This window comes from Myotis lucifugus, unplaced genomic scaffold (assembly GCF_000147115.1).
Source record: "Myotis lucifugus unplaced genomic scaffold, Myoluc2.0 scaffold_0, whole genome shotgun sequence".
NCBI lineage: Eukaryota > Metazoa > Chordata > Mammalia > Chiroptera > Vespertilionidae > Myotis > Myotis lucifugus.
This window is the reverse complement of record NW_005871048.1, coordinates 13,390,364-13,417,089: the sequence shown is the minus strand read 5'-3', so window position 1 is coordinate 13,417,089 and position 26,726 is coordinate 13,390,364. Positions and strand designations below refer to the sequence as shown.

The 26,726-nt window shown below is 38.0% G+C and overlaps 1 protein-coding gene across 4 annotated transcripts in view; it reads left to right on the top strand.

Annotated features, from left to right (window-relative positions):
- The window catches only part of DCP2 (decapping mRNA 2), a 74,021-nt gene that overhangs the window by 43,885 nt on the left and 3,410 nt on the right, over positions 1–26,726 (top strand). For 3 of the 4 annotated variants that reach the window (XM_023748242.1, XM_023748208.1, XM_006081146.3), the window contains 8 exons: positions 2,876–3,003; positions 3,391–3,489; positions 11,033–11,185; positions 11,282–11,394; positions 11,499–11,606; positions 13,695–13,830; positions 24,640–24,750; positions 25,179–25,230. In XM_023748242.1, the coding sequence (XP_023604010.1) occupies positions 2,876–3,003; positions 3,391–3,489; positions 11,033–11,185; positions 11,282–11,394; positions 11,499–11,606; positions 13,695–13,830; positions 24,640–24,750; positions 25,179–25,230 (900 nt within the window). The remainder of the gene's footprint in view (positions 1–2,875; positions 3,004–3,390; positions 3,490–11,032; positions 11,186–11,281; positions 11,395–11,498; positions 11,607–13,694; positions 13,831–24,639; positions 24,751–25,178; positions 25,231–26,726) is intronic. The other variant, XM_023748281.1, reaches the window with a different exon arrangement.

Here is a 26,726-nt window from a genome sequence, read left to right as displayed (position 1 = left end):
TAAGTACCAGTTTTTCTATCACTTTGTTATGAAGCCTTTCTTTCTACATTATGTTGGGACATCACTTGATCCTTATGCATCATTTGCTTTTTAGATTTCTTCTGTTTTTAGTTCCCAAAGCAGTTAAAGTGTTGTTAGTATCCATATGATCTCTGAGATCAAGTGATTGTACTTGATATGTTATTATCCAAAATGATGGCAAATATGCTAATGTTGCATGTTTCTAGATTAACATCAAGATGAAAACTGAAACCTGCCTTAGCTGGTTTGGTTCAGTGGATAGAGCATCGGCCTGTGTACTAAAGGGTCCCAGGTTCGATTCTTGTCAAGGGCACATGCCTGGGTTGTGGGCTTGATCCCCAGAAGGGGGCTTGCAGGATGCAGCCAATCAATGATTCTCTCTCATCATTGATGTTTCTATCTCTCTCTCCCTCTCCCTTTCTGAAATCAATAAAAATATATTTAAAAAAACCCAGAAACCTGGCTGGTATGGCTCAGTGGTTGAGCGCCGATCCATTTCACCAAGAGGTCACCGGTTCGATTCCCAGTCAGGGCACATGCCTGGTGGGGGGACATGCAGGAGGCAGTCGATTGATATTTTTTCTCATTGATGTTTCTCTCCCTCTCCCTCTCTGTAAAAATTAATAAAAAACCTTAAACAGATGCAAACAGATTCTGGAGGTTTTCATAGAGGACTTGAGGACTCTTAAGAATATGTCTTTGGTTTGAGAAATAGTATCATAAGTTATCATTTCCCCATTAACACTTTTCACAATAACAGTGTTATAATGATGAGGCATTTGACAGCATGGAGTAATGAAAGCCTGTGTATATACAGGATGGGGCAAAAGTAGGTTTACAGTTGTTCGTATGGAAAATCTATATGTAAAAGCCTAAGTGTCCGTTCTACTGTTGACCGGTAGTTATGACGTACACTGACCACCAGGCAGACGCTCAATGTAGGAGCTGCCATGACGCACACTGGCCATTTAAAAAGAAATGGTACCGTGGACCTGGTCCCGACAAATGAACACTCAGCTTCCCCCAAGTAGGACTTAAGTCCCGCCACCACCCCGGAGTGACAGCCCACCAAATCGCAGGCAACGCCTCCAAGACCCCCATTGCTCAAAATGCTACTCACAGTCCAGCCTAGCCCGGAAATGGTCACTGTGGGCACCGGGTAATGACTTCACGTAGCAATGTCCGGCTTCCTCCTCTTAGCGACTAGCCTCCTTGGAGTTTCTTCAGCCCAGGAACACAACTTGCTTTATAGCCAAGTGCAAACATTTTATACTTTAACAAAATGTCTGTGAAGTGTTTTCACATGCCTCATCTCATTTGATCCTCACCTAAGTCCTGGAGTAGGTAGATAGGAGACTCACTAGAATCCTATTTTCATTAGCCGGAAAATGGAGACTTAGAAAGTTTAGAAACTTAACCCAACTGAAAAGAAGTAAGAACTGGTGGAATTTAAAAATGACTTCAGGTTTTCTCACTGCACAGAATATAGTCAAACACTGCTACAGTTAAATATTTTACTCTTTGTTCTCCCTGCTTGTTCTACAATAATCTGCTTTGTGTTGATATTTACTGCTGTGTTGCTGACAATTATTTGAAAGAGAAATTGGGGTGCGTCACTGGGCTGGAAAAAGTTTAGCTAAATCAGAAAGCAGTTCTAATTAAGCAAGGTTATTCTATATATATAAAAGGCTAAGTTGACTCGTGCATGCGAGATACATCTAAAGCTCTCGCTGGTGCCAATTGCATGCATGTGTTTCTATCTGTCATTGTCGATCCTGAATTTGGTTGACACTTCTATTATAGAGAAAGGGCGAATAGTGTTATTAAAATATTTCTTCTAATTAATTTCCTTTTATTTATTTTTATTTTTTTAATATATTTTATTGATTTTTTACAGAGAGGAAGCATCGATGAGAGAGAAACATTGATCAGCTGCCTCCTGAACACCCCCTACTGGGGATGTGCATGCAACCAAGGTACATGCCCTTGACCGGAATCGAACCCGGGACCCTTGAGTCCGCAGGCGGACGCTCTATCCACTGAGCCAAACTGGTCAGGGCTAATTAATTTCCTTTTAATGTGCACGAATCCGTGCACGGGAATATAGTAATACAATAATTAATAACTCAAAAATAAACTACGTGTTTTGTGTACTCACAACTGTAAATCTACTTTTGCCCCATCCTGTACTGTGCAGGTTTAAGTTTTATTTACTTTAAAAAAAAATTATTTTACTCTGCCCTGTTTTTGGGAGGGAGCATGCCCGATTTCTTTTGAAACAGGCTATATTTTATTTAATACCCAGATTTACCTTTCTTTATAATCCTTAGTAAATCTTTGTCTTAAAAATCTTTTTAATTGTAAAAGCAATACATGCACATGATAAAGAAACACAGTATGTAGAGTAGTATACTTCATCCCTAATTCTACTTCCACAGTTAACCACTTTAACTTGTTCTGACAGTTTCTACCTCTTACCAGTATGTGTACTGTATTTGTTTCTTGCTATTCACTTCAGTGTCTGTTGACTCCTGATATGATGAATTTGATTCACTTAATGAGAAGTATTTGAGGTGTTCATATGGTCCTGAATTTATTTATGTTAACTTAGGGATCCAGGACTGAGTATCCAAAGCTTACTTAATTAGTGTCTAGGCTAAATGCACACGTTAACAATGACGTGTTCAAGAGAAAACAAATGTAAAATAACAAAAGCAAGAGGTTAAACTTAAGTGAGGTGAAAATTTGAGTAATTTCATAGAAAATACACAGATGATTTAAGTAGGTCTCTTTCTGTATATATGTGCTCAGGCTTTATTAGGGAAGAAAGTAACTTCCTTAACACTATGTATACTCTTCAGTCATTGTCCGTTTTTGCTGCCTCAAGGCGAAGACGTGGAAAAAGTTTTGGATGAATGGAAGGAGTATAAAATGGGAGTACCAACATACGGTGCAATTATTCTTGATGAGACACTTGAAAATGTGAGTGTAATAAAACGAAAGATTTTTAGTGAAAAAAATATAATTTTTATAAATGTTTGAAATTGGTTTTTTAAAAAATATATTAGATTTTTAGTGCTAAAAGGTCAAATTTTGCAAATTTTGTCTGCATTCTGTCTTAATATTTTATACTTGTTACAGTATGGATTATTGCAAAGAAGTGCCCTTTCATTGTTGAAATACTTTAAAATGGGCAGAATGCCTTTCTTCACGCTAGTAGTATATCCAGAATCATGGGAGATAATTAAAAGTACTGTATCAAATTACTGGTGATAAGTTACCTGAAGGAAGGAGAAAAACACCTTTGCTTTTAGAAAGGAGCGTGGGAAAGCAAGACAAGTTTTATTTCTGTCTCTGCTTGTTTTGTAGGTACTACTGGTTCAGGGATACCTAGCAAAATCGGGCTGGGGATTTCCAAAAGGAAAAGTAAATAAAGAAGAAGCTCCTCATGATTGTGCTGCTAGAGAGGTGAGTTACAACTGTTGCTTCTTTTGTTCACATCTTTCTGTCATTTACTCTTATTTGTTTCTATTTTCTTTCATTGTCTATTATCTTTGTAACTCTTGTGGGGAGGGATATGATTTCTTCTTACTTTCCTTTTAGAATTGGATTTACAATTAGTAAAACATTTTGGTTCAATTTGTCTTTTTTTTTTTTTTATCTTGGCTTTCAGACAAGGCACAACTTGAGCTTTTCTAAGAAATTGACATTTGTTGTTCAAAATCCACTCTACCTTCCCACTACCTGTAGGATAAAGTTTGCCACTCCCTCCCTTACTCCAACACAAAACTTAGCCTTCCTAAATTTGTTTTTATTACAGTCAAAAGGATTTATTGTTTGTCCCTTGAATTTGACTGGTTTGTCTCAGCCTTAAACTTTTGCTTTTATTTTTTCCCTACCTCTCTTCTTCCCGACTTTTCAAATCCTATCTAGGTACCTTTCTAGACCGGGCTCAATTTATCCTTTTTTTTTTTTTTCTGAAGTACTGTCACCAACTAGTTCTATACCCAGGAACTGACCTTTTTTTTTAAAAATATATTTTATTGATTTTTTACAGAGAGGAAGGGAGAAGGATAGAGAGTTGGAAACATTGATGAGAGAGAAACATCGATCAGCTGCCTCCTGCACACCTCCTACTGGAGATGTGCCCTCAACTAAGGTACATGCCCTTGACCGGAATTGAACCTGGGACCTTTCAGTCCACAGGCCGACGCTCTATCCACTGAGCCAAACCGGTTAGGGCCAGGAACTGACCTTTTTATTTGTAAGATGAGGTTTAGCGTGGATAGTTTCTAAAGTTTATTCTTACTTAAAATTCTATTTTTAAATCTAACGAGTCAGCTCTATCTCACAGTAGTCTCTGAATTATAATAGCACTTGTCTTTATCTTTTGCTTGGCATTAGTTATGTAGTACCTTGTGACAGATTGTTTACTGTGTTCTTATTTATCAATTCCTTATCGTTTATCATCATTATTATTTTTGATTCAGTATTTTCCTGCATCACTGTTCATGTCCTGGTTTAAGTTTGGGTATAATTATTTGTGAGGGATACCAGTTAACATTTTTATAAACCACCAGTAATTATTTATCATACAAAAATCATTAGTGGTTATTTACTTTGGAGTAGGATGTGACAAACAATTAAAAATGCTACATTTTAAATTCATCATGAAATAGCTTATTTAAGCAAGTATTTGCAACAGCTTATAGACAAAGCCATTATATACAAGTAAGTGAAGGATTATGCACACCCCTTAAAAAATTGAAAGCTGTTTAGGAAGCAGATGAGGAATTGCCACATTCCTTCTTGTTTCTGTGTGTGTGTGTGTGTGTGTGTGTTATGTGCTATTGAGTTGGCTCTAGCTCTTGACGACTCAGAATGATCGATATCTACAATGTTCGACTCAGAATGATCGATATCTACAATGTTCTGTCCTCAACAGCCTTGCTCAGCTCCGGAAGACTTATTCTGATGGCTTCTTTTATGGAGTCAGTCCATCTCATATTTGGTCTTCCTGTTTTCCTGCTGCCTTCTATTCCCAGCATTATTGGGCTTTTCCAAAGAAACCTGCCTTCTCATGATGGCAGGAGATGCATTGGAGCACTTGTAAAAGTCTTCCCTTTTAGTCTTCCAACTCCGTAGTCCTCTTACTTCTGAAGAAGGACAAAATAGGAACCATAGCATCTTACTTAGAGGAATTGATCTGTAGCCCTGTTCATGGAGTTAGACTTATGGCAGAGACAGTTGTCATGAGGTTCTGAAAAGACACTACATTAACTGGGATAACAAATTTAAGCTAAATGGAGTGAGCTCAGCTCAGCTGTCTCTGTAATTGAGTCTTGGGAGAAATTGGAGGAAATCAGATACCAACACTTGTAAAACTGAAGTACCCCGGACCCAAGAGGTCTATCTGCATCTACCACTAGAACCCTCTCTGTGAGGAGTGTTACGCACTACTAGAGGCTCAGTACACAAAATTCGTGCACTCGGGGCTGTGGGTGGGGTGGGGGTCCCCTCAGCCCAGCCTGCGCCCTCTCACAGTCCAGGAGCCCTTGGGGGACATCCTTAGTGCTGCCGCAGAGGCAAAAGAGGTTCCCGCCACCACCACTGTGCTTGCCAGCCTTCTGGCTGAGTGGCACTCCCCCTGTGGGAGCTCACTGACCACCAGGGGGCAGCTCCTGCATTGAGCGTCTGCCCCCTGGTGGTCAGTGAGTGTCATAGCGACCTGTTCTGCCATTTGGTCGACTTGCATATTAGCCTTTTATTATATAGGATATTGGAAAGAATCAGGATGATGCAGAAATAGGATATTTGCGGTAAGAGAGAGGCAGTTAACCTGTGAACTGAGGCACCCAGTTTTCACTTTGCTTTATCTTGTTCTCTGCTCTGGGATACTAACGTAAAAGGTGGTCCTGTTGATGTGGTACTAATTTCAGTAATGACTATAGATTACCATAATTTGTAAGAAAGTAAATAAAATTTATTCTTAGGGCATGGGGAATGGGAGAATGGAGTGTGGATGATAAGATCTAAGAGAATCTTGTGGGGAGGGATACAACCATTATGGGAGGTTATTTCCATTTTACAGGTAAAGAACTGAAACTGAGCAGTTTATTAATGTGCCTAAGTTCACACAGTTAGTAAGCAGAAGACCGGGCATGTAAAACCCTGGTAATTGGGTTCTGGAGTCAATGTTCTTGACTACTACAATTTAGGTAGTCAAGGAATATTTGCAAATGGGTGAGTATTTCTAAACACAAACAGATGAAAACAGGAATAATTTGTCTTTTAAGTATCTATTTTCTAATAAATTTTACTTTTCTGATTTGGATCAATATGAAATTTTTGTTTTAGAGTTTTTGTTTGGCTCTGAGGAACCATAGTTCCTTAAATTCAGGGAAAAATTATTTCACTTTGATAATAAGAATTGATCTTCTATCCTTTCTGATCTACATAACATCCTGATATAGGACCTTGTCAGAAAATGCTTGAGTTTAATTTATATAAAATTGTGGATTAGAATTTAAAAAAATTTTTTTATGAGTTTATTTGAGCCCAAACTGATGACAGTTGCTGGGAAGCAAGATCTCAAATGCTCCCTGGATTAGAATTTTTAAAGGCAAGTCTTTTGACTTGTATTCCTGATTTTTAAATGACCACCTTTGTCATAAAGAAAGAAAGGTTTTGCTATTAAGGTAGAGTATTGCTGTATTAGTCTACATAGGCTGCCACAACAAAATACCACAGACTGGGTGACTTAACAGAAATTTTTGTTCTGAGTTTGGGAAGTCCAAGATCAAGGTTTCAGATGGCAACCTTCTCACTGTATGTTCATGAGACCTTTTCTGGATGCCTGTGTGAGTGCAGAGAAAGAGGAACTAGTGTCTCTTCCTTTTCTTATAAGAGCATTCGCTTTATTAATCCCACCCATATGACTTCTTTTAACCTTTATCACCTCACAGGCCCTATCTCCAAATATAGTCACGTTGGGGGCTTGGACTTCAACACAAGAATTTTGAAGGAACACAGTTCAGTCCATAGCAGTTGCCATTTTTGAGTGATGAAAGTATTCAGCTAGTTCTAGAGTTGCAGTTTGTCATTCTGCTACTGGGTGGTGCTGCAGTATAAGATAAACAGCAGTGTTTGAGAGGAGGAACCACCAGTGTTCAGTCTCAGTTGAAAATTAGATTGCTATTCCATTCTTTATAGGAGTTTATATTAATATCACATTGTTCCTTTCATTTTCACCTTATTAACATAAGGAGAGGTTTTGTCCTAATTTTCAGCTGCCATTCATTAGACTTAGGCTGATGTCTTAAGCACCTTTTCTCTTGCTTTTAAGTTATGCTGTTCTACCATGGATGATTACCCTTATATTAAGTTGCTAATATTTTAATTTGATTATTATAGCATTTTATTTTGGTAAATTATAATTATATTAATATTATTATTTCACTATATATTGCCATCCAGAGGTATTTTGTTAGGCTATTGCAGAATTTGACACATCCCATAAGGGCTGTGTATATGGACTGAGCTTAAAGAAGCAGGGGCAAGCAGGCTTCTCAGGGAGAAGGTTTTTTGTTTGATTTTTAAATTGATTTGAGAGAAAGAAACCAATTTTGTTGTTCCACTTATGCATTCATTGATTGATTGTTGAATCTGCCCTGACCAGGAATCAAACTTACAACCATGTCATATGGGGATGATGCTCTATCTAATCAACTGAGCTTACCCGACCAGGGTCAGGGAGAAGGTTTGAATGATTGTTGATAGAAAGCTAAGGTTCGTCTTACTTAGTAATTTCCAGTTTTCTCTTTGACTTTTTGGTTCACCTTTGTTAATTGTTTTTTTCTGATCATTTTTATTCAGTGAAGTAGATTTAGGACAAAAATGAAAAATGTTTTCTAGATATTGTTGAAAGGATATATTAGGATAACCTCACTATTTTTGTTGTGGTGAAACATCAGCTGATCTTGAGAACAGGCAAGTGATACTTGGCGGTTCACTTGTAGTTATAAGATTTTATATTGTTGCTTATATTTGGCAAAACAGTATGTTTTATTGTAATGAATCTGACTCTGCGATTGTATGATTTTTATCTTTGTAGAATTTATACAGAGGAACTACTGGTTGGCTTATTTTACCTCTTCCTAGACTTCTAAAGGACATAGGTAGAGGATTTCATCATTTGTCTATGCTGGTGCTCTTTGGGTACCATGTTTTTAAATCTTAGTTAGGGATTTTTATCTGATATTATTTGAGAAGTTAATGTATTCTATGTGCCAGGAAAATTAACTATGCATTACAGATATAGGAATGGATTTGATTCACAGAAGGTGTGATACTAAATTTTTTTGTTGTGCCCTGGCCAGTGTAGCTCAGTTGGTTGGAGTGTTGTCCCCTGCTTAAAAGGTGGTAGGTTCGATTCCTGGTCAGGGCATATACCCATGTTGTGGGTTCGATCCCCAGTCAGGGGATGTGAGGGAGGCAACCGATGAATCAGTCTCTCTCTCTCTCTCTTTCTCTCGCCCCTCTACCTCTCTCTTCTGGGGGCATGTCTGTCTGTCTGTCTGTCTCTCTCTCCTCTCTTTTTCCCCCTTTCCTTCTCTCCCTTTCTCTCTCCCCCTCTCCTTCTTCCCCTCTTTTTTTCTTCCCTCTCTTTCTCTCAAATCAATATTTTTTTTTTCATTTGTGTCTGTACATGTGTGTTATTCAAAAATTTTCCTGGTAAATACTGCCCTGACCAGATATTGAACCTGCAACCTTTTGGTATATGGAACGATGCTTCAACCAGCTGAGCTACCCAGCCAGGACAATCAATATGTATTTTTCCCCACAGTTTAGTATATTTAGGAGTGTATAGGAATTGTGATAGAAATGAATTAGATATCCTGGCAGAGGAACTACTGCCAGGATAAATTGGCAGTCACAGACTGCACATGCCTGAGAGAAGTATAGATGGTCCCTATTGAGGAAGATAGGAAGATGTACATGAACTGATAAGGAGGGAAGAGACAAAAAGAATGGGTAGAAAGTTCCTCCACACTCTTACCTTGTAAGAGATTCAGGCCTGTGCACATGTTTTAATGTCTCTGTCCCACTGGTTGATGAGGAGATGCTAAATATAGAGGGAAGGGGAGAAACTCCAGCATAAAAGATCCACAGTAATTTTTAACCACTGAGAGTCCAGAGTTGTTTTGATTTTGAGGGTGAAGTGGGTAAGAACATTGTCAGAGTAATCTAATTGTTACTTGAAGGAGAACTTTAAGGCTAGAAGAGACTAATGGTTTTTTATTTTAAACAGAAGCCCAGTATTTAATCAGATTAAGCATGGCTTCATTGGTTGATGAAAAGGTGAGGGTTAGATTGAAAAGGTGAGGGTTAGATGTAACATTAATTCCTGAGATTTATGTTCTTTCAGTTCATCCTTCCCTGGCCTTTGAGGCCTTACTGAGGAAAGGCAGTCTTGGAACCATTAACCTGGCTCCCTAGTTTTTAGTTCTTTTGCATTTATATCCCACCCCACCCAATTGGTTGTAGCTGTACTTTTGAAATCTGTCCATTTAAATGTTAGCATTCACAATTCAATTTTCATGTTTAAAAAACAGTCTTATTTATATAAGACATTTTTAAATCTGTAGTTTGGTATACATATCGATTCATGGATCCTGTGAATAAAATCCATATATGATCCCCAGTGATGTACTTTTCACAGATTGGGAACCACTGATATATTCTAACATTTTAAGGTTTCTGGACCCAGTTACAATATGTATGTGGTAGTTTCTTCACTCCAGCAAGCCATTTTTGGATACCAGCTGGGTGTCCTATAATTCAACTGAATTCTAACATGATGTGCTCAGAGATAGTGGCATCATATTCCACAGGTTAAGGGCTCAATTCCACAAGACTGCCCTCCACTTCAGATGGCAGTCACAAGTCAAGGTTGTCACTTGTGATTCTGACCAACTGGTTATAGATTGAAGGTTCCAACAATCCCTTTCTTGGGCTTGATTAATTTGCTAGAGTATCTCACAGAACTCAGAAAAACATTTTACTTACAAAGCATCAATTAATTAGAAAAGAATATAACTCAGGCCAGAACCGGTTTGGCTCAGTGGATAGAGCGTCGGCCTGTGGACTCAAGGGTCCCAGGTTCGATTCCGGTCAAGGGCATGTACCTTGGTTGCGGGCACATCCCCAGTGGGGGGCGTGCAGGAGGCAGCTGATCGATGTTTCTCTCTCATCAATGTTTCCAACTCTCTATCCCTCTCCCTTCCTCTCTGTAGAAAATCAATAAAACATATTTTTTTAAAAAAAGAATATAACTCAGGAATGGTGAGATGGACTAGATGCATTGGGCAAGGGATGGGGAAAGTATGAGGAGCTTCCATGCCTTCTAGAGCAGCACTCTCCAAATCTCGTGATCAGCAACCTTGAAGCTCTTGAACTCTGTTCTCTTGGGTTTTTGTGGAGGTGTTATGACTCTGGTATAGTCTATTAAGTCATTGGCTATAGCTAATGAGCCTAGTCTCAGCCTCTTTTCCCTTTCAGGAGGGTTCCAACCCTCTACTCACTTGGTTGGTTCTCCTGGCAACCAGCCTCCATCCTTCCCAGTGGGTTTAAAAATCACTTCATTAACATAACTGAAGATACCTTTGATGCTCTTATCACTTAGGAAATTCCAAGAGTTTTAGGAACTGCACCAGAAAGAAGACCAAGTAAAAATATATTTATTATTGTAAATCACAATATCACACATCTCCCTTCATTGAATAGCTGAAGAAACTTAGATTTAACTACTAAAGAGGTTTTACCGTAGTGGAACAATTCAGTAGAGGCAGAGCTAGAACTAGACCCTGGAATATTCTGACTTCCTGCCTAGTGCTTTCATGCCTTTAATTGCCTGGATATATCTGAATTTTCACCTTTGAAATAAGCAAATGTTAATAAATTGGAGGTCTGACAGCAAAAATTGAAAATCATCCAAATTTTTTATTTCCAGGTCTTTGAAGAAACTGGTTTTGATATCAAAGATTATATTTGTAAGGATGATTACATTGAACTTCGAATAAATGACCAGCTTGCTCGTTTGTACATCATTCCAGGAATTCCAAAAGACACAAAATTTAACCCGAAAACCAGAAGAGAAATTCGGGTATGGAATTGAAAGTACTTTCAGGTTGCTGAATGAAGTAGGAAATTGCTTTCAGAAACTCTGATAATCATTAACTATGTGTTTCTTATGTTTCAGAACATTGAATGGTTCTCCATAGAGAAATTGCCCTGTCATAGAAATGATATGACCCCAAAATCCAAACTTGGTTTGGCTCCTAACAAATTTTTTATGGCTATTCCCTTTATCAGGTATGTTCATATTTCTTAAAATAAAAAAACTAACCTTCATAATTCTGATACTCAGTTTCTTCATGCAGCCAGGTTTTAAAAGTGAATTCTTAATGTTTCCATAGACCATTAAGGGACTGGCTTTCTCGAAGATTTGGAGATTCCTCAGACAGTGACAATGGATTTTCCTCAACTAGTAGCACACCAGCTAAACCTACTGTGGAAAAATTGAGGTAAAGAAATGTATTCATAGGATTCTGACTTCCTAATACAGTAGCATTTGCTTCTAAAGTTTGCAGAGGTGTTGGATTCCTTTATAGGAACTATTTTGTTCCTGGGTTTTTAAAACGTTTTTTATGAGATGAAAGGGAAGGAGCTTCTGGCACATTTTAAAAAGTATACAAAGAGAGTACCAACTCTTGAGATAGATAGATCGAAGAGGAGGAAAAGAGAAATCATCTCTGTGTGTGTTTTTATACTGTTACTTCTCTGTTTTCATATTCTACCTTAGAGATACTCGAGTTTCTGAAGACAGTTCGATTGAGGATATGTTGAGGTCTGTTTTTTGTGTAGAGGAGGGGAAGGGTGCTAATGTATTACTTGTTCAGAAAGAACTGTGAAGACTTGGGTGGGCTTCTTTTCTTTCCCTCGTAATATAAAGAGTGACTATTACATGGTTATAAACCACAAGAACATTTTCTTGGTTGGAACTTAATATATAAATCATAATTACAGAGTAGGCTGAGTAATTTTGTTCAATAAGCAGAAATATTTGTAGTCAATTTGTTAGAACTTTGCCTTATGTTAGGTTAAGAGAGTTGCTTTTTACATTTTCTTTAATTTAGATGTTCTGTTTTTAATCCCAGAGCTTCAAAAATTAAACAATGGAAGGAAACCACATTTACAGTGAATATTTTTTAAATACATAGAGAATATTCCATTTTAGTTGGATTTTATGAGGACAGGAGCGCGGACTAAATGTAAATGTCATTTTTGCTTATCAGAAACTGTGATTATTATAACCAAATTATATACCACTAGATAATAAGTGAAATAGTTCAAAAATGTAAAGTAGACAAGAATGCAGCCAGTTTTGAAAAGATACAAGATACTGTTAAAAACTTATAAAATAGTGAGTGGAAAAAAATATTGACTGTTCATATTTGGAAAATCTGTGTGAAATGACAACCATACTTTTTAGTCTTAGGATTTATGGTGTTGGAGAATAGAATAAGGAGATAATAAACCAACTACTTTAACCACATTTCAGGTTTCTTAGGAAGGGAAGTATGTGTTTTTAGTGTATAATCTAATGTCTGTGATAATGTATTGAAGTATCTGAATTTTGTCTAAAGAAAGTTGAGAGTCTAAAATTTAATTTAATTTTATTTTATTTTTAAAGATCATGGTTTATTTTATTTTTAAAATATATTTTTATTGATTTTTCAGAGTGGGAGGGAGAGAGAGATAGAAACATCAATGATGAGAATCATTGATCAGCTGCCTCTTGCACGCCCACTGCTGGGGATTGAGCCCACAACCTGGGCACGTGCCCTTGACTGGAATTGAACCCAGGACCCTTCAGTCCGCAGGTCAACGCTCTGTCCACTGTGCCAAACCGGCTAGGGCAATATTGTAATTTTTAAGTGAGAAAGAGGAAGAATTCCAAAATATTCAGAAACAATCTTATTGTATAATCCGGTTCTTTGGATTAGTGACTGTATTGTATTATACATGGGAGTGTACTATAGAACGGGATTTCTTTATTACAAACTATTGCATGAGTGCAATCTTTTATAATACTTTTTCATAAAAATTTATGACTGCATCTTTATTTAATTTGCTCAGCCTTTGTCTTGGGCCTCTTTATATTTTGCTTTAGAGTATAGCTTAATTTTTCATATTCTCTTCCAACATGGATGTGGTCCATAATTGACCTTTGTAGAATCAAACTGTATACTTAAACACGCCAATAAGAATATGAGTAGTCTGTCCTATTAAGAAGGAAAGTCCACTTATATTTGTTTCAAGTAAATTTAGGCAGAATTGTTTTCACATTTTTAAATGTATAACCACTCATAGGGAGGAGATGGTATGGATAGTTCAGAAAAGTTTTGGATTAAAAATAACAGATTATTCATTCAAATACTCTTCTGCATGCTGGTGATAATAGACACAAAGCAGACTTACATTCCAATAGTGGGAGATAGACAAATAAGAAAGTAAAATTTGTAGTCTATAAGATACACTATCAAGGTGGTAGAAGAGTTATAAGATAAAATTTTCTGATGTGATTTTTATTTTTTTAAATCTTGGTATAGTCGAACCAAATTCCGCCACAGTCAGCAGTTTTTTCCTGAAGGTTCCCCAGGTGACCAGTGGATAAAGCACAGGCAGCCACTGCAGCAAAAGCCATATAATAATCATTCTGAAATGTCTGACCTTCTAAAAGCAAAGGTGAGTGATAAACATTTAAAGATTTTCATAACTTTAGGTCATTTGACTTTGAAATGTATCTGAATTGAGGAATTGCTAATTAATAGTTATAGAGCTCTGAATTGTTGATGAAAGAATCCTGTGTTCCTGACTTGTGATTTGAAGCTGGCCTGAGACTCCTTAACTTTTATAGCATGGCTATAAATTCAATAAGTGAGAGGGATTAACATCTGACTTTGGTATATATGCTACCAGTGAAAGGTTCATTACTGTGTTGTATTCTAGTCTATGATTATACGACAGTTTATTTATTCTGCTCTTTAAATTTTTTTATTTTTTAATTGCAGTTGACATACAATATAATATTAGTTTCAGGTATGCAACAGTGATTATAAATTTATATAACTTACAAAGTGATCACCCTAAGTCTAGTACCCATATGACACCATATATGGTTATTATAATATTATTAGAGGCCCGGTGCACAAAAATTTGTGCACTCGGAGGGGGAGGGGGGGTCCCCCAGCCCGGCCTGTGCCCTCTCGCAGTCTGGGACCCCTCGGGAGATAACAACCTGCTGGCTTAGGCCTGCTCCCGGGTGGCAGAGGGCATGCCCAATCCCTAGGTGCAGCTCCTGGTCAGGCTCAGAGCAGGGCCGATTGGGGAGTTGGGGCGCCGCCCCCTGTCATGCACAGAGCAGGGCAGATCGGGAGGTTGCGATGCCACCCTCAGTCACGCTCAGGGTAGGGCCGATGGGGAGGTTGCGGCGCCACCCCCTGTCATGCACAGAGCAGGGCCAATCGGGATTGGGGCACTGCCCCCTGTCACTCACAGAGCAGGGCCCATCAGGGGGGTTGGGGCTCCGTACCCTGTCACAAACAGAGCAGGGTCGATCAGGGGGTTGAGGAGCTCCCCCCTGTCACGCTCAGAGCAGGGCCCATCAGGGGGTTGAGGAGCTCCCCCCTGTCACGCACAGAGCAGGGCCGATCAGGGGGTTGAGGAGCTCCCCCCTGTCATGCACAGAGCAGGGCCGATCAGGGGGTTGAGGAGCTCCCCCCTGTCACTCACAGAGTAGGGCCGATAGGGGAGTTGGGGCACCGCCCCCTGTCACACACAGAGCAGGGCAGATCAGGGGGTTGGGGCGCTGCACCCTGTCACACTCAGGGCAGGGCCAATGGGGAGGTTATGGCTCTACCCCGTTAAACACAGAGCAAGGCCTGTGGAGGGGGGTTGGGGCGCCGCCCTCTATCACCCACAGAGCAGGGTTGATCAGGGGGTTGGGGCGCCGCCACTGTCACACTCAGGGTAGGGCTGATGGGGAGGTTATGGCTCTACCCTGTCACACACAGAGCAGGGCCTGTGGGGGGGCGTTGGGGCGCCACACCCTGTCACATGCAGAGCAGGGCCGATCAGGGGGTTGGGCGGCCGCACCCTGTCATGCTGATCCCGGTGCCGGGAGGCTCGCGGCTCCGCTGATCCCGGTGCCGGGAGGCATATTACCCTTTTACTATATAGGATAGAGGCCTGGTGCACGGGTGGGGGCAGGCTGGTTTGCCCTGAAGGGTGTCCTGGATCAGGGTGGGGGTCCCCACTGGGGTGCCTGGCCAGTCTGGCTGAGGGGCTGAGGGCCGTTTTCCGGCTGGCGGGTGACTAAAGCTCCCAACAGCTCCTTTTTTTTCTTTTTCTTTTTTTTATTCTGGGCCAGCTTTAGCTCTGAGGCCTCGGCTGCTGAAAGCCGGTTTCTGGCCTTTGTTTTTCCTTCTGTATTTGATACAGTGTTGCGGTCTGGCTGGCTGAAGCCCGGCTGACTGAAAGCCGGTTTCTGGGGTTTTGTTTAGCTTCTTATTTGCAACATAGTACACAGTTGCTTAGAGTTGCAGCTGAGAGGCCGGCAAGTGAGGCAGGGAACGTTGAAGTCCGCAGTCACTGGAGCAAGCAAGCCTCCCTGTTCGCTTCAGTGCATGGCTGCCGGCCGCCATCTTGGCTGACAGTTAATTTGCATAAGGATATGCTGATTAGCCAATGGGAAGGGTAGCGGTCGTACGCTAATTACCCTGTTTCTCTTTTATTAGTGTAGACTAGAGGCCCAATGCACGAAATTTGTGCAAGAGTAGGCCTTCCTTCCCCCGGCTGCCAGCACCAGCTTCCCTCTGGCACCCGGGACCCGGGCTTCCCTCATAGCCCCAGCTTCATCCGGAAGGATGTCCGGTCTAATTAGCATATTATGCTTTTTTAATTATAGATTGATTGTATTCCCTATGCTGTACTTTATATCTCTGTGACTGTTTTGTTACTGCCAATTTGTACTTCTTAACCCCTTTACCTTTTTCCAACAACCCCTCCTCCCCCTGCTCATCTGGCAACCATCAGTTTGTTCTCTGTATTTGTGAGTTTGTTTCTTTTAATTTTTTGTGTTTACTTTGGTTTTTTTTTTACAAGTAAAATCTTATGGTATCTGCCTTTCTCTGACTTATTTCATGTACCATAATACCCTCTAGGTACATCCATGTTGTTGCAAATATTAAGATTTCATTCTTTCTTTAAGGCTGAGTAATATTTCATTATATATACTAGTAAGTAATACCTCTTCTTTATCCATTTGTCTATCAGCAACACTTAGGTTGCTTCCAAATCTTGGCTATTGTAAATAATGCTGCAGTGAACATAGGGGTGTATTTATCTTTTTGAATTAGTGCCTGGGATTTTTTTTCAGATAAATATTCAGAATTAGGATTGCTGGGCCATATGTAGTTCTATTTTTAATTTTTTTGTTGTTGTTGTTAAAAATATTTTTATTGATTTCAGAGAGGAAGGGCGAGAGGGGGAGAGAGAGAGATAGAAACATCAGTGATGAGAGAGAATCATTGATTGACTGCCTCCTGCATGCCTCACATTGGGAATCAAGCCTGCAACTTGGGTATATGCCCTGATCGGGAATCAAACTGTGACTTCCTGATTCATAGGTCAACACTCAATCACAGAGCCATGCAGGCCGGGCTATTTTGAATTTTTTTAGGAGCCTCTCTACTGTTTTTTTACAGTGGCTGCACCAATTTGTAATCTCACCAACAGTTTTCAAGGGCTCCCTTTTCTCCACATCTTACCCAACACTTGTTTCTTAATTTATTGATAGTAGCCATTCTGACAGGTGTGAGGTGATATCTCATTGTGGTTTTAATTTGCATTTCCCTGATAATTACTGATGTTGAGCATCTTTTCATGTCTGTTGGCTATCTGTATGTTCTCTTTGGAGAAATGTCTATTCTGGTCCTCTGCCCACTTAAAGTTTTTTTTTTATTTATTGATTTGAGAGAGAGAGAGGAAGAGAGAAAGAGAAAAAGAAATATCAGTTTGTCCTTCTTACTTAGGCATTCTTTGGTGGATTCTTGTATGTGCCCTGACCAGGGGTTGAACCTGCAACCTTGGTGTATCAAGAGGACACTTGAACCAACTGAGTTACCCAGCCAGCGCCTTTTCTCATTTTTTAAATCGGATTGTTTATTTTTTTTTGTGTGTGTTAACTTATATGAGTTCCTTATATATTTTGGATATGAACTGGTTATCAGATTTATCATTGGCAAACATCCTCCCATTCAGTAGGTTACCTTTTTGTTATGTTGATGGTTTCCTTAGCTGTGCAAAAAACTTTTTAGTTTGATGTAGTCCCTCCCATTTGTTTACTTTTTTGTTGTTTTCCTTCCCTGAGGAGACATATTTAAAAAAATATTAGCAAGAGTGATATGAAAGAGTTTACTGCCTACTTATTTTTCTAGAAGTTTTATGGTTTGGAGGGTCTTATATTGAAATCTTTAATCCATTTTGAGTTTATTCTTATATATGGTGTAAGAAAGTTACCCAGTTTCTGTGACTTGAGTCTGTTTAGTTTTCACAGCACTATTTATTGAAGAGAACTGTCTTTGCACCATTGTATATTTTTATCTTCTTTGTCATAGATTAATTGATTATATAGGTGTGGGTTTCTGTTTCATTGATCTGTGTCTGTTTTTATGCCAGTATAATGCTGTTTTCATTACTACAGCCTTATAGTATAGTTTGATACTAGGTTGCATGATACCTCCAGCCTTGTTCTTATCAAGATAGCTTTGGCTATTCAGGGTTTTTTGTGGTTCCATATAAATTTTTGGATTATTCTAGTTCTGTGAAAAATGACATTGGTATTTTGATATGGATTGCTTTGAATCAATAGATTGTTATGGGTAGTAAGGACATTTTAATGATGTTAATTCTTCCTGTTCATGAGCACTGTATATGCCTCCATTTATTTCTATCTTCAATTTCTTCTATGACTTACTATTTTCTGGGCACAGGTGTTTTTACCATCTTGTTTAAATTTATTTCTGGGTACTTTTTTTTATGAATTGGGATTTTTTTAAAAATTTATTTTCCTGATAGTTTGTTATTGGTGTATAAAACTGCAACTGATTTTTTTTTTATTTTTGGATATTAATTTTGTATCCTGCTACTTTATTGAATTAATTTATCAGTTCTAATAGCATTTTAGTGGACTCTTTAGAGTTCTTTATATCATGTCATATGCAAATAATGACAATTTTACTTCTTTTTAATTTGGATGTCTTTTATTATTATTTTTTCTTGTGATTGCTGTGGCTAGGACTTTCAATATTGTATTGAGTAGAAGTGTGCTGAAAGGAGACATCCCTGTCTTGTTCCTGATCTTAAGAGAAATGCTTTTAGCTTCACCATTGAATATGATGTGAACTGTATGTTATAAATGGTCTTTATTATGTTGGGATGTATTTCCTCTATTCACATTTTGCCTAGAGTTTTTATAATAAAAGGATGGTGAATTTTGTGAAATGCTTTTTCTGCATCTCTTGATAATCATTTTTTTATCCTTTTGTTTATGTGGTGTATCATGTTAGTTGATTTGCAGATATTGAACCAACTCTGTATCCCAGAAATAAATTCCACTTGATCATGTTGTATGATCTTTTTAATGTATTGTTGGATTTGGCTTGCTAATATTGTGTTGAGGATTTTAGTATCTATGTTTATCAGGAAGATTGGCTTATCATTTTTTGGGTAATGTCTTTGGTTTGGAATCTGGGTAATGCGGCCTCGTCAATTTTTTGGACTAGTTTGAAAAGGATAGGTGTTAAATCTTTGAATGTATGGTAAAATTCACCTGTGAAGCTATCTGATCCAGGACTTTAGTTTCTTGGGAGTTTTTTAAATTACTGATTTAATTTCATTAGTAGTTATTGGTCTGTTCAGATTTTCTGTTTCTTTTTGGTTTAGTCTTGGAAGATTGTATCTTTTAGGAATTTATTCTTTTCTTCAAGGATGTCCAGTTTGTTGTCATATAGTTGTTTGTAGTGTGTTCTTATAATAGTTTGTATTTCAGTGGTCACATTGTCACTTCTCTTTTATTTCTGACTAGAGGCCCAGTGCATGAATTTGTGCACCGATGGGGTCCCTCAGCCTGGCCTGCGGGATTGGGCTGAAACCGACTCTTTGACATCCCCTGAGGGGTCCTAGATTGTGAGAGGGCTCAGGCCAGGACGAGAGACCCCACTGGTGCACGATCGGGGCCGGGGAGGGACGTGGGAGGTTGGCCAGCTGCGGAGGGACTGCAGGAGGGCTTCAGGGCAGGTCTGGCCCGTCTCGCTCAGTCCTGATTGGCCGGACCCCAGCATCAAGCTAACCTGCAGTTGGAGCATATGCACCATGGTGGTCAGTGCACATCATAGTGAGCGGTTGAGTGGATTTAGCATATCATTAGCATATTACGCTTTGATTGGTTGAATGGCTGACCAGTTGACCAGACACTTAGCATATTAGGCTTTTATTATATAGGATTTTATTTATTTTGGTCCTCTTTGTTTTTGTGATGGTTACAGGTTTATTAAGTTTATGTTTTCAGCTCTTATATTCATTGATGTTTTGTATTTTTTTAAACTACTTCATTTATTTTTGTTCTGATATTTATTATTTTCTTCCTTCTCACTTTGGGCTTTGTTTTTGTTTTTTAGGTGTAAGGTTAGATTGTTTCTTCAGGTAGGCCTATATTATTATTAATTTTTCTCTTACAATTGCTTTGGCTGTGTTCCATAGATTTTGGATCATTGTGTTTTCATTTTCATTTGTCTCATGGTATCTTTTGCTTTGGGGTGAAATGGTCTAAATATCAATCTGGTCTAATATGTCATTTTTAGGCTACTGTTTTCTTGATTTTCTGTTCATATGCTCTATCCATTGATGCCATTGGGGTGTTAAAGTCCCCTACTATTACTGTTGATTTGTCTCTTTATGTCCATCAATATTTGCTTTATATATTTAGGTGCCATCCTACGTTATGCGTACAAATGTTTATAAGGGTTATGTCCTCTTGTTGGATTGATTTCTTTATCATTATGAAATGACCTTTTAGAAAACCTTGTTATAAAGTCTATTTTGTCTGATATAAGTATAGCTACCCCAGCTTTTTTTTGTCTTCATTTGCATCCCTCACTCTGTATATATCTTTTTATTTGAAGTGGGTTTCTTGTAGGCAGCATATGTATAGGTCTTGTTTTCTTATCTGTTCAGCTACTCTATGTGTTTGGTGTTTTTTTAAATAAGCCATTTAAAAATATGTTTTTGTTGATTTCAGAGAGAGGAAGGGAAAGGGAGAGAAACATCAGTGATAAGAGAGAAACATTGATCAGCTGCCTCCTACACACCCCCTACTAGGGATTGAGCCTGAAGCCTAGGCATCTGCCTTGACTGGGAATTGAACCAGGACCTTAGGTTGATAGGTCAGTGTTCAGCTACAGAGCCATACCTTTTGGGGCACCATATGTCTTTTGATTGAAGCATTTAATTTGTTTATCTTTAAATAATTAGTGATAGATCCTAGCTGGTTTGGCTCTGTGGTTAGAGCGTTGCCTTGGGGTTGAAGAGCCATAGGTTTGATCCCGGTCAAGGGCAAGTACCTCTGTTCAGGCTCGATCCTGTCCCTGATTGGGGTGAGTATGGGAGGAAACATATCAATGTATCTCTCTCACATTGATGTTTCTCTCTGCCTTTCCACCTCCCTTCCACACTCTGAAAATCAATGGAAAAAATATTGTTGGTGAGGATTAACCAAAAACAACAACAATTAAAGTAATTAGTGATAAATATGTAGTTGTGTCATTTTATTACTTACATTTTTGATCTTTTTATGTACTTAAAGAAGTCCTTTTAACATTTCTGATAACAATGGTTTGATGGTGATGAATTCCTTTACTTTTTTCTTGTCTGGGAATTCCTTTCTACTTTTTTAAATGATAGCTTTGCTGGATAGAGTAATCTTGGTTGTAGGTTCCTTGCTTTTCATCCCTTGTGGCCTGCAAAGTTTCTGTTGACAGATCAGTTGACAGTCTGTGGAAGCTTCATTGTACATAACTAACTGCTTTTCTCTTGTTGCTTTTACAATTCTCTCTTTGTCTTTAACCTTTGTCATTTTAATTATGTGTCTTGGTGTGGGCCTCTTTGGATTCATCTTATTTGGGACTGTGTGCTTCCTAGACTTCTATATCTATTTCCTTCACCAGTTTGGGAAGTTTACAGTCAGCATTTTTTCAAATAGGTTTTAATCCCTTGCTCTCTCTTTTCTCCTTCTGATACCCCTATGATGCAAATGTTGATATTTTCCCAGAGGTCCCTTAAACTGCCCTCATTTTTAAAAATTCTTTTTTAAAAAAATATATTTTATTGAATTTTTACAGAGAGGAAGGGAGAGGGATAGAGAGTTAGAAATTAGAAACATCAGTGCGAGAGAAACATCCATCAGCTGCCTCCTGCACACTCCCCACTGGATATATGCCCGCAGCCAAGTTACATGCCCTTGACTGGAATCGAACCTGGGACCCTTGAGTCCACAGGCTGATGCTCCATCCACTAAGCCAAACCGGTTAGGGCAAAAAATTCTTTTTCTTTATGCTGTTCTGATTGGGTATTTTTGGCTACCTTCTTCCAGATTGTTGATTTGATCCTCTGCTTCGTTTAATCTGCTGTTGCTGACATCGAATATATTCTTATGTCAGTATTGTATTCTTCATTTCTAACTGATTTTTTTATGGCTTTTCTGTCTCTTTGTTAGAATTCTCATTGAATTCATCTATTCTTTCCCTCTGTTCATTGAGCATTCTTATGACCAGTGTTTTGAACTCTGTGTCTGGGAGCTTTCATGTTTCCATCTTGTTTAGTTTTTTTTTTTGGAGTTTTGTTCTGTTTCATTTGGGACATATTTCTTCACCGCTTCCTTTTGGCTGCTCCCTGTGCTTGTTTCTATGTATTAGGTGGATCTTCTACATCTCTCAGACTTGGCAGAGGGGCTTTAAGTAGTAGGTGTTCTATGGACCCTAATGGCACAGTCTCCCTGGTCACCTGAGCCAAGTGCTCTAGGGGTGACTCTTATGTGGGTTGCGTATGCCCTCTTGTTTCAGTTGAGCCTTGATTGATGTTGGCACATCAGTGGATTGTGTCTCAGGCTGACAGGCTGGAAGTCCTTTATTCTACTCAGATGTCCATTTGGTTATTTCCTGTTAGGGGCTTTTTACAAATAATAGTGTTATGAATATTAATGTGCATGTCTTTTTATGAACATACACCTTTTGGGGGTATGTAATTGACAGAATTGTTGGATCACTGAATATGGCTATGTTTTTGAGTATATACAGCAAACAATATTCTCAAGTAATTTATATCCTCAGCAAAATATATGAGAACTCCAGTTGTGCCACATCCTTATTAATGCTTGGTATTATCTGTCTTTATTATTTTAGCCATCCATTTAGGTGTCACCCTTTATTTCATTCTTTTAAAAAATATGCTAGATTCACCAAAATTGAGAGCTTTGGTGCATCAGAGGACATCATCAAAAGAGTGAAAAGATAACCTATAGAATGGGAGAATATATTTAGAAATCATTTGTCCGATGGATTAATATCCAAAGTATATAAAGAACTCCTAAGCTCAATAGTAAACAAAATCCAACCAAATTTAAAAATGGGCAAACAACTTGAATAGACATTTCTCCAAAGAAAATATACCAATGGCCAATAAGCACATGAAAAGATGCCCAGCATAATTTGTGAGTAGAGAAATGCAAATCAAAACCAAAATGAGATACTACTTCATACCCATTAGGATAGGTGCAATAAAGAAAATGGAAAATAACAAGTGTTGACAAGGATGTGTGGAAATTGGAACCCTCATGCAATGCTACTTGGAATGTAAAATGGTGCAGCTGCCATTTGATGGTTCCTCAAAAAGTTAAACATAGAATTACCATATGACCATCAATTCCACTCCTAGATATATACTCAAAAGAATTGAAAGCAGAGACTAACAAATCCTAAGCTTTGGTTTTAGCTCCTAGCTGAGGAGGGACTCAAAAATATAACTTGTATAGTAGTGTTCACGGTAGCGTTATTCGTAATAGCCAAAAGGCGGATAATAAAAACAGTTCTGGAGGTGGATACTGGTGGTGGTTGCACAACATGGTAACTATATTTACTGCCACTGAATTGTACGCTCAAAAATGTTTAAAGTGGTAAATTTTATGTGTATTGTACCACTTATAATAAAAAATAAATACCAGCAAGAGCAGAATGAAATTGAATTAAAATGGTGTGGTAAAACCCATATTTCCCTACCATTCTTTAATTAAGTTAGCTTATTGTTTTCAAGCTATTTTAGGAATTATTTTTTCCTGTAGATAGATGAAATGTAAATACATAAATAGATGTATTTTTATATATGTATTTTAAATAATAATAAAGTTATTTTGTTCACACTGTTTTAGTTAAACCTCTTAAAGAGCTGTTCTTTCAACACCTCTAAGGGCAAATTAATGTTTAAAAAGTGTTTTAAAGCCCTAGCCGGTTTGGCTCAGTGGATAGAGCATCGGCCTGCGTACTGAAGGGTCCTGGGTTTGATTCTGGTCAAGGGCACATGCATGGGTTGTGGGCTTGATCCCCAGTAGGGGGCATGCAGGAGGCAGCCAAGCAATGGTTCTCTCTCATCACTGATGGTTCCATCTCTCTCTCTCCCTCGCCCATCCTCTCTGAAATCAATAAAAATATATTTTAAAAAAACTGTTTTGAGTTAAACTTAGAATTTTTTAAAGAAGTATAATAGGAATTGGAAGCTGTCAGCTATTGTGTGTTTTGGTTTAAACCTAGAGATAATGGCCCAAATTTTTAAAACTCTAGTCTTTATTTTATGAAATGAGAATACTAATTTTAAAATGCTTATTTATTAATTTAAAGCAGTTTATAGGGTAACAGTTGATTACCTCTGCTGCATATTTCCTACTCGAGTACTGTGGTCAGTGTGCCTCAGCATTCACTCCCAGAGAACTTTTTTTTGATAGTCACACAAACTTGTCGCTCTCCCCCCATTATTTGTTGTTGTTGTTGTTTTAAATTGTTTTTAATTATTGATTTGAGAGAGAGGGAGAAATTATCTGTTGCTCCACCAACTTAATGCATTCATTGGTTTATTCCTGCATGCACTCTAATTGGGATCGAACCTGCAAACTTGGTGCATTGGGACAATGCTCCAACCAACTGAATTTGATAAGCTGGTTGAATCAGAGTTTAGCAAAGCAACCCCCCTCCAAAAAAATCTTCCTAAAACGTTGGGGAAACTGTACCATATCAGTATTTTCCCCAGTGTTTTAGGAAGATTTTTTTGGAGGGGGGGTTGTTTTGCTAAACTCTGATTGAACCAGCTTAATCAAATTCATATGGTATAATATTTGTCCTATTACATAATACTATAGGTTTACATTTTCTTTCTTTCTTATTGTAAAAACAGAATCAAAGTATGAGAGGAAATGGCAGAAAACAGTATCAAGATTCACCTAATCAAAAGAAAAGAACAAATGGGGTCCACAGCCAGCCAGCTAAGCAGCAGAATTCCTTGATGGTAAGAGTTTCAGTTATCTCATACTAATAAGGGAGTTCACTCTTTTAAAGAGTGGGGCAAGGGCATTGTCAAGGCACATTGAATTGATAAAACACTTCATTTTTATGGGGTGAAATTATGTAGTTTGCCCACAAAAAGTGTTTTGGCTGCTTTCATTTATGGGATTGTAACATTGATTCAATTGCACATCTAATGCCTGATAATTGTTACTAAATTAATTTTAATAACTGAAAAAATGTAGTCAACCCTGCTTTTGAGAGTAAGTCCTTGCCTATTCTGTCTGTATTTTTCTAAATAGAGTCTATATTATTTTAATGAAGTTAAAAGTTTGAAAGAACATTACACTGATTTTAAAAGTAGGTATCATTTATAATAAGTGAAATAACTAGAAATGGTATATTGTGTATGTTTATGTTTTTTTTAAATAGAAATTTGAGAAAAGACTTCATCCACGAAAACTTCAGGATAATTTTGAAACAGGCAAGTTATTTTCTTTTTAAAGCTTTTGCCTCATGGGATTTGGTTTTGGCCTAACCTTGATTTTACTGGAGTGTGTGATAAACCATAATGGATAAACAGAGTTGCACATGTCTGTAGAGAGAGTTCATATATGTGGTCAAGTACTCTGTATATGAAACTGGCTAAAGTGAATTTATTTAAATGATTAACATGAAATTATTCACCCTTTCAGTGTGCTATATATTTTGTGAATGACAAACCTGTGTGCTGTGCATTGATATTATAGATAAATAAATAATAGCTTAAGGTTTAGAGAGGGAGTAGAATCAAGTATGGTAAAGATGAGACCTCATTCTATGTGGTATAGACTGTATGTAAGGGGTGCACAGACTTTAGAGGGGGGACATTTTCCCACTTTTGGAGGTAGAGATCAACTTCTTAAGTTGGTACTAAGGATAACTTACTAAAATGACATTTAGAAATTCTCTGTCCTCAATTATGATGAAGAATAGGTGTGTGATTTGATTTGGAAAGTAATGCTGATGAATGTAGAAAGCTCTTTGGTAATACTGATGTAGTTGAGATGTACAGCAGACTGTTTTCTTCTTAGGTGCTGTTTTGAATTTAATGAAATTCCCTATGTAGTAGAAGGCAATGATGTTTCTGAGGAGATGGTTCTCCGTGCAAGATCTTTTAATATGAAGGCTTTAATTGGAGGTGAATAAATGCCTATCTGCTACATAGGGAATTTCATTAAATTCTTCATATTAAAAGAAATGAAAAACATAATCATATTTTTTGGAGTACTGTCTATGTTTTAAGCAAGATAAAAGCTATTTTTAAAGAGATGCTTTAACTCTATTTTGGAAAATTAAGTTTATGAAGAAGCAGAAACTATCATTAGTTTTGTATAGATGAGTGATGGGGTAGGAATCCTCTTCATAGGATTTTTCTGGCCATCTTGACTGGTAGGGGCATGATAGGTTGTGGTTTAATTAACAAAAGTTCAGTAAATTATTTCACCAAAATTTTAAAAAGTCTATGTTCAGGAACATTAAAGAAGGAGCACTATAACTTTGTAGCTCCAGCTTAATTGGGCATCATGTGGATGTATAAAATTTTGAGTCGTCTTGAGAAGGAAGTATAAAAGAAATCTTGTCCTGGAAAACCTCATTTCAGACTTTTCATATCAGCTTCTTGCTGTCTGTTCCAAACATACTTTCCTAGTCGGCTCCTGCTCTACTTTAGAAAACTCCCCTAAATCCTGTTAAGTCAGTGCTTTGTTGTACTATGGTTTTGAAAAGTTGGTAAGCTCCAAATAAAGCTTTAGCTTGATTTTTCTATAATTGGAATCTTTACAAATTGTACGTTGTAATTTTAATCTTACAGTGCTTAAATTTTTATTTCTGTCAAGAAGCTCCCACTATTTTGGCACAGAATATGAATATTGGAGGTTAAAAACAGGCATGCCCATTTTTGAAAATGAGGACAGATTAAGATTGTGAATGTTTGTGTGG